Source organism: Chamaea fasciata, unplaced genomic scaffold (assembly GCF_029207755.1).
Source record: "Chamaea fasciata isolate MVZ Bird 193981 ecotype frontalis unplaced genomic scaffold, bChaFas1.0.hap1 SCAF_5, whole genome shotgun sequence".
NCBI lineage: Eukaryota > Metazoa > Chordata > Aves > Passeriformes > Sylviidae > Chamaea > Chamaea fasciata.
Window position 1 is genome coordinate 50,621,115 of NW_027094090.1, and position 14,638 is coordinate 50,635,752.

Sequence of the window (14,638 nt, forward strand, 5' to 3'; positions counted from 1 at the left end):
GAGATAATCTGGTACTCAGGACATAACACACTGTAGAAATACAGGACGAAGTGTTGTGCTCTTTTGTGGTTTTAAGCTTTTCTTCTCATGCTGGGCCCAGTGCAGGTTTTCAGTCCCTGTACCTGTTCTCCAGGTAGTGTCCATTCCAGGACTAAATACTCTGACCACTACTAGAACATGTAATAGATGTTTATTCCCTTAAGAACCCCTCCAGGGTGATCATGGATCTTATTATGATATTTGGATTTACTTTCAGCTCAAGTTCTTCTAAGATTATTCCAGTGTATGAAACTGAAAGCTAAGGTTAGATCTTTACCTGAGCTCAAACAGGTGTTCAGACTATTTTACTTAGTTTACCGAGTTTAATTAAAAAATGTTTTGTACAGTCATTTAGGTGTGTGAAGATTTTTATAAGGGTTTGAGGAAATAATGTTTTTTCTGTGATTTTCATAATGCATCATATATCAAACTGAAATGAAGACTGTGTAGAGAACTTAAGGGGTTTCAGGCTCTCTGTTCTCTCAGAAGCCACCGTGAAGTTTTGGTTATTGAAGGAAAAGCAGGATCAACTCTCTGACAGTTTTTGTGGTGGTTTTTTTTGTTTGTTTTTGGGGGTTTTTTGGGGTTTTTTTTGTTTTGGGGGGTTTTTTGGGTTTGTTTTGGTTTGTTTTGTTAGCAGAGAGATCAGAAAGTGGGGAAGAAGCCAGATTGGATGGGGCTCTGGGCCACCTCGTCTAGTGGAAGGTGTTCCTGCCTATAGCAGGGAGTTGGTACTGTATAAGCTTTAAGTTCTCTTCTAACCCTTAAAATCCTATGATCATGTGATTCTATGATGACCCTTCCCAACCACTGTCAAGGAAGTTCTTTGCACAATTCATAAAAAGAAAAATTAATTAACAAGAACACTCATATTGAAATCCTACCCTTGACTTCATGCAACAGATACTATAGGCTACATTCTGCTGTAACCTTACTTGAAATGATTCAGTTAAAAGGAGACTGTTTCAAGAATGTCAGCTTGGTGTTAAATCACTGGCCATAGCTTTATGGAATGTCAGCCCAGCAGCATAATTAATAACTCCTCTTTTACTAGTTAAGGAAAAAAGTGGTATTTCAGCAATGATAAGAGTATTTTCCCAGAATAGCAATTAGTGAAAATACTTTTAGTGTCATTGTAGTTGTAACTATAAAATTAGATACCGATCATCAAGTAGCCAAATGTGTGTTTCATTTCAGTAAATGAGCTAATTGGTAAATGAATTTTTTTTTACTTGTTAAATTTGAGTAGTTGATTAACTTGAAATTTGCCAGAGTTTTTGGTGGATATCACACCTCTGTGCTGTATTTCCCATTGAGAAACCTGTAGTACTGTGCTGCATAGGGAGATTTTTCTCTCTTTCTCCTTACTTGGCCAACTAGTGGAACAGTCAGATATAGCATCAGCCCTGTGGTATTATTTAACTGGGTTAATAGTGTGTATGGCAGAGAAGGAAGGCTTTTCTTTCTGAATTGGAATTTTATGTATTTTCTAAAGAAAAATAGTAGTAATAAGTTAATTTTAAAAATTTAACAGCTTCTACATGCCATCCAGTGAATAGTAATTATTTCCTTGAAAACTGAAAGTTCTTTATACCATTTAAAGGGGTTTTAACAGTTGGCAGTGAAGTTTGCACAGCAAAGTGCATAAGGTGACTCAGCCCTTGGCATGAGCAAGAAACTGCCTCAGAAATGCCATGGCAGCCTAATGACCACTCTGTTACTGTAGTCCCTAAGAACAAAATTATTTTATTTTCTTTTGTATCAGTTACATGGAACATTTCTTGCTACAATAGTTTAGGAAAAAAAAAAAAAAAAAAAAAAAAAGAACCCAAACCCCAAGGTCCAGGCTTAATTTTTACCAGTGATATGTGGCTATTCTAGTTTATGCAGAGTATAAAGATTGATGTACAGAGGTTACACTTTTTAGAGAGTTCAGTTTTTCTGAGAGCTAGAATTTCTATGAATGAAATAATTTAATTTAGTTAGAATAAATTGGCTTTTTTGGAAGTAAACTTACGGTTTGCTAAATCCCCTGCAAACACCAGTAAATGTAATCTTACACTTTGATTAAGCACAAGTTTTAACATTTTTAATCGCTGAACTTGTGCTAAGAACTGCTACCATGCTACAGCATTTCTGAAGAACAGCAATTTTGGCATAAGAGGAGAGCTAGTGGAAAATTTGGAAAGGTAATTCAAAAATTGTCAGAAGATTTTATCTTTTTTATACATTCTTGGGGTTTTTTTAAAGTATTCAAAATTTTATTTGATGTGTGTGTTATGTTCCATGAAGTAAATATATTTCTAAAATAAGGATTGTTTGAAAGATGGGGATTTTTTCATTGTCTGCATTTGGGCCAAAGGTCTGTTTTCTGTAAAAGTCATGTCTGTTTTAACTTACCCAGTCATTTTGACTACTTCACTGTATTGATTACTAGTTAAGAATGGTTTGGTGCATTGTGCATAAATAGCGTGATGAATATTTGGAAAGCGGCATAAAGACTTATAGTATTGGGGAAAAGGCTTAAATCACATGAGCCAAGTAAATGTTTAGCTACCATTATTGTTTAAGGAAACCTGAGCAAAATTCTCCAAATGGTAATTTGGTTTCTCCATATATCTTCAAGTTTTTTGTTTGTCTTTCTGCATTCAGATGCTGGAGGTTCTGCAGGGCTTAGCCAAGCGTGTGTGAGTTCAGGCGTTTGCACAAACACGTGCTCACACACTCACGACTCCTACTCCCATCAGCTGTTTGTTACTGCCTTGGTACTTTGACTTTCCACACTTTGACTTCCACTGCTTCACATTCAAGTGTGAACATCCTGGGGGAGCATTCTTTTATATTTTATGTTACTCAGAATTTCCATCTGCTTTTACTTGACTTGTGGTTGTGAAGATCATGCTTGGCCCATGGGATCTTACACAGTGCCGAGAGGATGTGGAGTTTTGTCAGCCAGGGAAATATGTCTGGCTTTTTTTTTTTTTTTTTTTTTTTCTCTCTTCAGCAGCTTTCATATGCTCCTCTTCTTGTGTGGTCCCACTAAACTGAGTATATTTAACAGAAATACTCTCCCTCTCTATCTTCTGTATGCTGCTGTCTTTTATGCAGACTGTATAAGAAATCTGAGATCCAAAAAATGTTAGTCCTGACTGAAAACAAGGTAGTGTTACATAGGAAGGTACTTTAATCATTGCACATTCCAAATTTAAAACAGCATTCCACATTCTGATTGTAGATGAGTCTTAGTGGATCTGCAGTTACCAATAAACATCCCAGTTATACCTTTGTTGAGTATTTTGTGTCTTCTTTTTTTTTTTTCAGGCACTGCTACAATCTACAGTTCAGCAGCAAGAAGCAGCTATTGAAAAGCAGTATATATTAGCCATTGAAAAGCATTCTCACAAATGTGAAGAGCTCCTTGATGCTCAGGTATGGATGTGCACATGCAAGAATGTCCATGATTTTCTTTTAGTTTCAACTCTTTCATGTTTGAAAAAAAAAATGAACATTTATGATCCCCAGAGAAAATGATCCATCTCTCACCTTGTTTCCTCAACATACCACAAGTATTTAAAAATAAGGATTCTTTATCTATTGGGATCAAAAATGTTCTATAACGCTGGAGCCTGCTTAGAACAGATTCAAGGAGAGTGTAGCACTGAGAAAAGTTTCAGAGCAACTTAATACTTACTTCTTAACAGCAGCCATTTTCTGTGGTCTTGGAGTAATGACTTAATTATTTTTAATTTATGTAGTTAAATGCAGGATTTGATTGTGTGGGATTTGCATGAATTTTTGGTCCAAATTTTGAGATGGTTCTTAGATGGTAGACAAAGACATGTGTTGTCCACACCTTTTTTTATTTCACAGAAATCTTTCCTAAAAATAAAATGCATGAGGAGTTATATAATATCTAGAAATATATATCTATATGTATACACACATTAGTGGCCTAAATTGTCTCATATAGCATGACTTGAGTAAGGCACACTGCATAGCAAGTATTTAGGATTAGAGCAATTAGTGATGAGTATCTGAACAGTGTCAACCTGGTTTGTTATCAATAAGATCTTGGTTTGACTGAAAGTCCATCTCTTGAATCAAAATAATAATGACCATGAGCACAGAAGTTTAAAAAACAAGAAGTTAATTTGTTCATAGCCCCCTGGAGTAATTCATATTGCAACTAAGTTACCTTTTAAGTGCTGTTAGCAACAATTCTGCAAAAAATACAAAGGAAATTGATTTTTATTTATGTTTGTGGCATATCTTAAACCTAAATACATCAAAGGTCCCCTTGAAGGACTCCACCATTTCCTGAAGTGTTTTATGACCATTTGACTGTTCTGACCATATCAATTAACACCTAGTGCAAATGTGTGTTAAATATATAAGCATCTGTGTAAACAGTATGAAGGAGAGATGTCATAATGTGGAGAAATTGATTGCATCACAAGTGAGGTTATTGCACAGAATTGCAGTTATTTAATACTTGCTATAAAGCTCTGTATAAGAGCAAGTAAAAATGAATTTTAAAAAAAGTTTTTTGTTTTTGAAATGAACATATCCTTTGCTAACTTGATATCACTTTCTGAATGAACCTCACAAAATACAGAAATGTCATAGGAAGATTTTTTGAGATTGTTCTTATAGACTGAGTAATAACTTGCACCTGTGATCAGTCAGATTTGCATCAAAACCCAAAAAATGGGACAGAAGTGTGGAAACACGTTGAAGAAGTTCAGATTTACCTGGGGAGAACCCAACAATGTAAAGAACTGTTCTTGGTCATAGGACAGGAGAGAGGTTGCGACAAAACACAGTGCCCAGTTCACATCATGTCTGCATGTAACACCCACTTTAGATCCCAGAAAACCTGTAAATTTTCTTCACTAACTTCCAAGTCATTTCTCATTCAATACAATTGAGGTTTTTCACCTCTGATTGTAATGTAAAACGGATTTTGAAGCCTAATTAAATAGACAAGTGTGGGTGCTTGTGGTTGAGCTATCAGGTTTAATTAAATATGATTTATACTGGCAGATTTTATTCACTCATAAAACTTTGTTGAAAGATCTGAGAAATGGGTGGTATGTTTTTTATTCATTTTGAACACATCTATTCTTAAATGTATGTTTTCATGTTTATTTTCATACTTTTTCTTCAAATGATCAACTGTTATGTGCTAACCGTTGAGTTTGATGAAATGACTGCTGATATTTATAGACAGATTTCATTGCTCTTTTGTGTTATGGGATTGTACATGCATAGCTATCTTTGCATGGAGATTTATGAGTGCTTGTATCACTGTAAAGAATTTTTTCTGGTGCAGCAGTAATCACACAGTGCAAGTATACATTCAACACAAAAATGGCTTCCTTTTTTGGTTCCCTTCTAATAATCTTGCCTTACAGCCAGTATTTTGCCTCCAAAGTTTTAAGCCTGTGTAAAACTGTCAAACCACATAGTTTTCTGTGCTTGTTTGCCATTCCTTTTAAATTTTCTGCTCCTTTGTTTCCAGTTCCATACAATCAAGATTATCTCATAATAACTCCTTTCTCATGCCTTCTACTTACTCCTGTTTCCCGCCTAAATTGCCATGCTCCTCCCTCACAAAAGTATCTTTGAGATGGAAGAAAGGCTATTTTCCTCTGTTTGTCTTCAACCTTTTATTAGAGTTTACTAAAGTTTCTGATTTTGAAACTTAATTTTATCAAGTGGAGATGCAGGTTAAAATCCTGTCCAGAGAGGTGTTATCCTGCCTGGTCATCCTTGTTTAGTGTACAAGGCTGTTTTCCAGGATAGAGAAAGAAGCAAAAGATCTCATTGCATGGTCCTGTCCCAGTTTCCAGCTGGAAGAATACCTGAAGCTGATATTTGATTATTATGTGTCAGCCTTGTCAGCAAACGGGCTCGCTATAGGTAGCATCCTGGATGATGATCACTGGAATGGTTCCTTTCCAGATGACAGCCTCCAGAAATGCTTTTTTTTTTTCCCAAAGAAATACATTCCCATATCCAAAGTGGTGTGGGGAGCAGGGAACAGGGGGATTCTGCTCCTCTGCCCCTCTGCTGGGGTGAGACCCCACCAGCAGAGCTGCCTCCAGCCCTGGACCCAGCACAGCAAGGACAGGGAGCTGCTGGAGCCAGAGCAGGGACACCAAGGGCATCAGAGGGATGGAGCAGCTCTGCTGGGGGGAAAGGCTGAGGGAATTGGGATTGTTCAGCCTGGAGAGGAGAAGGCTTTGGGGTGATCTCATTGTGGCCTTGCAGTGCCTGAAGGGAGCCCACAGGAAAGATGGAGAGAGACTCTTGACAAGGGCCTGGAGTGACAGGACAAGGGGGAATGCCTTCACGCTGACAGAGGGAGGAGGTTTGGATTGGATATAGGAAGAAATTCTTTACTCTGAGAATGGTGAGGCCCTGGCACAGGTTTCCCAGAGAAGCTGTGGCTGCCCCATCCCTGGCAGTGTTCATGGCTGGATGGAGGTCTGAGCAACCTGGGATGGTGGAAGGTGTCCCTGCCCATGGCAGAGGCTGGAATGAGATGATCTTCAAGGTCCCTTCCAACCCAGGCCATTCTGTGATTTCATCATGTCAATATTTCAGAAAGCAAACCAGGCATTCTTGTGGCACATTCAGGGGCACCAGTGTCATGGTGTCCTTCATCAATGAACAGGACAAAGAAAACTCTTTTTCTCTGTGCCAACAAAGAAAACTCTTTTTCTCTGTGCTAGAAATCAGTCATGTCATCTACTAAATATTTAGGAAAACTATGCTTGTCAGTTTTACTTTTTTAGAATTTGATGATATCAGAAAATGCCAATGGAAAACATATATATAAGTTCTTTACAAGTTGGAAAGTCACAAATTTCATCCTTGTCTTTTTCTGAGACGCAAACCTTTGATGTTGCCTTCTGAAAATGAACAGCAACTGTGATCTTGTGGTTTTACTCATGAGCTGTGTGAAAATACATTCTGAGAAAAATAATCAACAAACTTTTGAATAGATTTTTTTAATACTCAGAATTTTCTCTTACTAATCAAAGAAGATGGTGTTAAAATGTGTCTATAGTGAGGTACATTTTTTTTATTCTTCTTAAAACAGTCAATGATCTGTGTATTAAGGTAAAATAAAATCTTAAATACCTACAGCAGTTATTTTTCATGATGATTTTATGTGTGTGAAACCTCTCACATTTATAGATGCAACAGCATTTAAACAACTAGAGTTACACCCCTGTCTTTAATGCTTTTTCCACGCTACTTTATCATGATGTTGGCTGTCATCTCTATGATAAATAGTGGTTCAAAATCTGTTGCATGAAATCTTTTGTCTCTTTGAGACTCACTCAGAGAAGTACTGGTTTATCTTCAACCAGAAAACAATTGCTGAAAGGTCAGTCAGAATAGAAGTTCCATTGGCTGGAGCTCATCTTTCAAAGTTTATGATGCTTTCAAGAACAGTCTGTAGACAAGCAGAAAACTGGTGTGACAATAGTCACAAACTGCTGGAATGTGAATTGAGTAATTAATTTTGATGTGTTTTGCATAACCTTTCGTGAAAAGTATCAGTACATCTCCTGACAACTCCTAAAATTTTGAATGTAGGAAGTACTGTTCTTTTTCAGTGACTGTTTGTATGCCAGGGAAAATGTTTACTTCAATCAGAAGCTTAGTTTCACAGGAGATATAATTTTCTTTGATTTCAAATCATTGCTTTTATATCTACTCAAAATGTGCCTCATGTTTCTCTAATAATGCTTATTTTATGAACTTTTTGTTTTTCTCCTCTCATAAACAAAAGAGGCTCTTGTGTTTTTCCCATCTGATGGTAGTAGTTGTGAAATTTTTTTAATGCCTGATTTTGAAGGAGCCATATACAAACTAGATTCTGAGAGTCTTGAGAATATTTGCATTTTTAGGAGACATTGCCCAAATTTTTGCTGTGAGAGTAGTAATCCTGAAGACTTGCAGACTGAAAATATGAACACTGCGGTGGGCATAACCTTTCTGGTTCAATAATTCCAACTATGATAGGTTTGGAAATTATTTAGGGTACTTACCATGTCATTATTTAGGGTACTTACCATGTCCCCTTCTTTGAGCATTTTCTCTCAGTTCCCAGAAATCTTGTAGTTTACTGCTGTAGAAGTATTTATTTATTCATTCCCTTCAAAATCAAGTACTTCCAAACAGTCCTTCCTGTTACATTTTCATGTAATTCACCTTCACATAATTAATCGAGTTGTGTCTTTTCACAACTTTTTTCTAGTTGTGTCTGCTGCTCTTTCACCGACAACAAAGTTATACTTTCTCAGAACTTAAAAGGAGCAAAAACACAAGGATTGATTAAAATCCTGTGGTAAATTTGAGAAATTTATTCCTGAATTCCTGATACCTCCTTGATTTCCATATGTATAGAGAGAATCGAAATGAGCAAGAATCAGTAATTTCCTGCTGGGATGGCTTTTTGTTTGTTTGCTTGTTGTTTCTCCTAAATTCTAAAACTTTTTTCAGGATTTATCCTGATTGAGCAGGGAAGTGGGACCAGATGACCCACTGTGGTCCCTTCCAGCTTGACACAGTCTGTGATTCTGTTGTTCCATGAAAAAATCTGGTAATGGGCGTAGCTGCTTGGTGGTGTTTCTTCAAATATAAACCCTTGCCAGAGTTTTCTAACCTGATTTCAATATGCCCACTCTCACATGCTAGTTGGAGGTTGATTTTGTGGTGCCTTTTCACTGTCAATTCAGCCAGGATACTTTTAACATCCCCACCAAAAATCTTACTTGGAAATTACATTTGCTTCCTTGGATTTGTCAAGTGGCACTTGAAAGTAGCTCTTTAGAGTGACTTTTTTTTCTTTCTCTCTTTTGCTTATATAAGTTGTTATCCTTAAACCTTCACTACTTGTTAGGAATTAATGCTCTCAAGTCCTGTCAGTATTCTGAACGGCTAAGTTATACAGAATGATTTTTCTCCTCAGTTATTTTTCTGTCAGCTGTAGTTGAAAAAAAAAATGGGGTTTGTTCTGTTTTGCTGCTTTCCATTATTGAATATTTTGCTGTTTACATTGGTCATATTTTAGGAGTTCATTTCTTTTATTTCTTCCTGATAAATGGAGCAATTTGTGGAGAACTCATATGGGCTGGGAAATGAATTAGATCACAAAATAGAAGAAGTAATTGACACTTTTTTATTATTGTCACATTTTATAAATTTGCTTATCTCTGTATCCCCAGGATCTTGAAGTGTGTTGGGTTTTTAATGGTCTCTATTACTATGTACACTTTCCAAGAAAAGTACTTTCATTATTAGATGCCTTTATATATCTTCCTACTTTACTTACAAAAACAATGAAGTACATATGCAGCAAAATTAAACCTAATTTCATCCTTTGATGTGCCTCAAATGATACAGTTTGTGCACTCACTGTATGCTGCTGAGTGGAACACTGAGTCTAAGCCTGTCCTTAGTTAATTTATTACTTCTATTACAATTATTCTTTATATTTACATTGTTTTAGCTTTTCTCATGTACTAATGTTTTGCTGATTCCCAAGCTGTCTCTTGGAAAAGCTTTGCCTCTCTTTTAGACACTTGGACCTCAAACTGGCAAAAAGATACAGTTCAACCATGCAGTAATAAGTTATAATTTGAGGAAGTGGAAATATGTACCAGATGTTGAAATTCTCCAGACAGATTTTCCACCTTGCACTGCCAAACACTGAGATGCCACAGATAGTGAGGACAGTGTAAGAAACCAGTTACAATTACCACTTCTTGTCATTTGACTTCGGCAGAGCTTAGCACTGCTGAAGAAAAGGTGCAGTATAACAGAAAATGCTGTAAAATGTAGACAGCCTTGTTTAGAGGAGCAGAAAACTGTAATTATTGTTTTAATAAGGTCGCCTTTTTCCTCAGGATAATATTTTGAATAGGATGTAGAAATAGGAATATTTTGATAACATTACAAAACCATGATGTATTTTTGTTACGTCACCTTCCTCTCACGTAGATAATAATGTTTCCCATGACCTGTGTTATTTCTTCCTACTGTTAGATCCCTTCATGAGAGGCAGAAATAAAAGTAGAATTTTGTGAGTTAAGAAGGTTTCTTTTAAAATGGGTGAACAGATTTGAAGTGTTGAATTCTTAAAAAGCCCCATCCAGTGTTTTGTTTTCCGTGCTGGTGGATGAAGTGCTGAAACATTTACTAAATGTTCCTGAAGATGATTTTCCCCAAGTCTTGAGGGAGGAGGATGGTTCTATGTCTATATGTTATGAAGGTACAAAAAAGCCCCAGTATTGTAGGTGACATTATTGTGTTTTTTTCTATTAAACAGTTAGCTACAATGCAGTTTCATTAGATCTAAAAATTCACAAGTAGATACTTGTTAAAAGGAAAACTGGTCTTTCACTGACGGTGAATTAGTTTTATGAATGTCTCAATATACTGTTTTTGATATTGATGGCATTAAAAGAAGGTTTCAGGTATAATTTCTTCGGTGTGTGACAACTGGTTCCTCAGATGAAAGATCTGTGGAAGAGATAAACACCAATAACTCGTTGCAGTGATACACTAATTAATGCAAGGCCTCTTCTTCCTGTTTAGTGTTAGGATTGTCATACCAACTTCAGTTGTTCTGTGATTTTCTTTGCTGTTTTATTTCTGAATTCTTATCTAACTGACTACTTTTACATAAGCTGTGAATAGCGGCTAACAAAATTAATTTAACCCTGCCAAATTTGGTGATCCATGCATAATGATTTACTCAATATTGAGAAGGAAACAAGCTGGAGAAACATAAATTGGATGTCCATTATTATAGCAAAAAGAAATGCATTTTTATTTGTGGATGAAATTCTGTACACATTTCCTTTTAAATGAAACAGTACAGGACTCAGAAAGAAACCATTTTCTTAAAAAAGCATTTCAATCCGTACAAGACATGCAATTTTTTGTTTGACTTTAAATTTGGAGCTTAGGATTAATAAGAAAATGCAAGGAATTATAACTGCACTGTTAGAATTAGTTATTGATAGCTTTAATGCATCATTTTAGCTGTAAAGGAGTTCATCTCATGCATTATTTCATTCACCCCTTAAGCTGATAAGTAAAATCTTCTATGCAATCCTTCAAATTCTGCTTACCTGAAAGAAAAATTCCATGATTCGTCGGAAATATATTTAATATATAAAAATAACAGAAAAGACTGACTAGTTGCTATTGTGATTAAATCTGTTTACAATGTCTTCTCTGACTCACATTCCAGGAAAAAAAGGAAGATTTTTTTGATTTCTTTTTTACAGGAATCAAGAAAAACCACAGGACCTCTGTATTTATATTTGAATCTACATCAAACGATTTTCATTTGGAACCATTGCCTAGAGAACTTCTTGCAGGGAGGAAAACATTATAACCTATTTTTGAATGCCTTTTGTTTTAAGATAATTTTCACTAGACTCTTCTTGACCCTCTCATGCTACTTTCCAGAGGGTAGGGTAGAAATACTAGTATTTCTCTGCACTGTGGAACACCACTTTTTAGAAAAGTTTGAGGTTTTCTTCTATTTCTTTTTTTTTTTTTTTTTATTGAAATCTCTTTCCTATGTTTTACTGGGCCATCAGGTCATGAGACAATTTGCTCTGCAGAATTTTCACAACTTAGAATTTTGCACTCTTAACCCTATTCTCCCTGTCTAAGGAATAAGAGGAGGTAAGTTACAGCTTTGTTGGAAAGAAGTCTGTGTGAGAGTGCTAGGCTGTGGAAATCAGGTAAAGTAATGTAGTAAAGAGCTATTGTATTTGTTGTACCTAAGCTAAAGTTTTTTTTAGATCTGAGTGTCTCTACATAGTGTTCAACTCTTTGCTGGGGCTTACAGAAGTCACACATGGTGTGAATGTGCAGCCTAGGAAACTTATACTGGGTGAAAATTTCCCTGGTGCTCCAAAGTGCAGCTTTCACTGACATTTATTTTTGTCCCTCACTGATTCATGCACTGAATTTCCAGTTCTGTAGCCATCACTTTTTATCAGTTTCCATTTTCCTTTTCATTCCAGAAACTAATAAGGTATATTTGTTTATTAGCAGTTGCAAAATTGGATTCAAAGTTCCAGCTTATTTAGATTGGTTCTACCTGTTTTCTGCTTCTTAGATTGTTGATGAATAAAAGAAACCATCTCCTCAACTTCTGTTTAAAAACTTCATGGGCCCTTGCAGGGGTTAATTGCTTTTTTCCAAATTTAAGGCTTCCTATGTGTGTCACCATCTAACTTTCACAGGAAACCTGGAAGACACTAAGTTACTTTTCACAGGACCATTAGGTCTGATGAACTCATTATCCTACTTGCAGGAGACAGATCACTCTGCCTTGAAAGCTTTTATTAGGTCTATTTTTTGAAGCATAGGCAGTGTGCTCTTGACATGTACAATTACCAGGAGAAAGTGGCCTCTCCATTGCTTGGGAATTAGAGTTCATAATTCCCAAGCATATGCTCAGAGTGGTACCTGAAGTCTCGAAGCTCTTCCGTTATTCATTTAATACTGTCTGAGAGAGAGAGGAACATGTTGATAATTCTTACCTGTGGAAACTGCAAATGCCAAATGAGATTCATTCAACTCCCACCCTTCGTCTGGCTTTAACTCCTGGTGAGAAAGGGAGGGTTTGTGAGATAAAGCTGCTCTAGCTGTAGCCATTTAACCCAAGAGATATGATCTTTAATTCTGGAGTGGTCTGTTGTTCAGAGGACTTTACTAGAGCTGAACAAAATCTACAAGCCGAGTAAATGAACCTAAAACTTCCTGTTATCCTCTGTTAACTCTGTTAACAAGGACACTTGGAAGCTCTCAAATGTGTAAGTGCTGAAGTGAAACTGTCACCTTCTGTTTGTTTTTAGCCTTCAACTTCCGTTAATAAATTTGTCTGAAAGACCAACTGAGGAAGCACTGATTGTATGTGAAGTTCACCAGGAACGTTGAGTACCAGACTCTGAAGTCCTTTTGCATGTCTAGAAATTCAATGTATCAGATGCTTCTCTATAATAATTTCTACTTAAAAGGGTGTATGGATTATTTTGAAATCTGAAATACAAACCCAGCTGCCCAAACTAAAGAATAGTTCCAAAAAGGTTAGAAGAGCTTGTGATGCAGAGCCATTTAAACTAACAGCTGGGAATTCTGTTGATGCAATTATTAATGACTTTCTTTGAATTACTGCTTTTTTCTTTTTTTTTTCTTTTTTTTTTTTTTTGCCAAAGTCTGTCTGAATGCTGTCATTATACAGAAATAACTAAAATTTCTTTGTTGACAGAAGCCTTTACTATCCATAACTTCCCAGATTTTCTGCTCGAGTGATATGCATAACCAAGATCCCTGAATATGCCTTTCAAAGATCTGTGCTTCTGAAATGAGTTCAGATGCATTCAGGTGCAATCTTTTCTAGAAAATGGATTAATAATACCAGCAAGATCACTCTACATCATTTTAATAAGCACAGCTTTTCAGGACATTCCGTGCCTCTATATGAGGACTAACACTGCTGTGGGGCATAGTACTGTGAAAAAACCAAGACATTCCTGATTTGTAATTAAATTGCATATTAATTACATGCAGAATGGAAGCTTTTATGTTGTATCCATACTAATTATGTCATATGAATTTTCTGGACTCAAGACCTGTTTGAGGGAGAAACAGTTCATATGATATTTTATTCTGTTTTCTCCATTTCTATTTCCTTATTTTTCATATAATTTATGTAATGTAATAGCTTAAGGTATGTTTTTCTCTGAAAAAACAAGACTGACCTAATATAGATTCTGAAGCCAAATAAACAGTTCTCCAAGGTATTTCTCTGGGACTAATACAAGAGAATTTGCTTTACTGGGTTGTATGAACAGCTGTTGCAACATTTGTGATGATAAATGATCTTTTGGAAGTTCAGATATGAAGGTATATATCTATTGGAGGATTATTCCACATGAACAAGCATTTATATTACAACAGGAAAGGACATACCAAGCTATTCACAAGAGACTTACACTACTGAAATTACAAATTCTGTGTTTCCATGAGAAGTAGTGATACTATTTAATGTAAAATAAGTTGTACTGAATTATGACAGAAGTTACTAGCGTCTATTTTGAAAGCTAATATGGTTTGTATTTGTATTTAGAGTTTTTATTTGTAAGGACATTTAGAAAGCATTCCAAATGTCCTTTACAAACACTTACCTGTAGTATCTTAAAAAATATGAACTAACATGTTTTTATAAACAGATGCAATTCTTCATTAAGTTCTTGCTGAATTTCTGTGAATTCAATAAAACTCCAAATGCAATGCCATTTAGATTTTCTAGTCTACCAAGGAAATAGGAGAGCCTAGCTCAATTAAAGTAATCACACTACAGTCACAGCAGCCTTCAGTTTTTTTGTATTGTTTACTTACTAGGCAACTTTTTTGTAGTTAGAGTCATTTTTGTAGTTTTAATTTTGGTTGTGATATCTGTATTTTTAAGGATTGCAGGTCCCCTGACAGGTTAATGAGAAGGTAACTCTGCGTGGAGGTTTAGATTATGTGAAGCTCTGCGGTCATCAAA

General features: G+C 35.9%; 1 protein-coding gene across 5 annotated transcripts in view; it reads left to right on the forward strand.

Moving 5' to 3' along the window:
* The window catches only part of CCDC91 (coiled-coil domain containing 91), a 121,030-nt gene that overhangs the window by 64,683 nt on the left and 41,709 nt on the right, over positions 1 to 14,638 (forward strand). For all 5 annotated transcript variants that reach the window (XM_066183631.1, XM_066183634.1, XM_066183633.1 and 2 more), the window contains one exon: positions 3,361 to 3,468. In XM_066183631.1, coding sequence (XP_066039728.1) covers positions 3,361 to 3,468 — 108 coding nt within the window. The remainder of the gene's footprint in view (positions 1 to 3,360; positions 3,469 to 14,638) is intronic.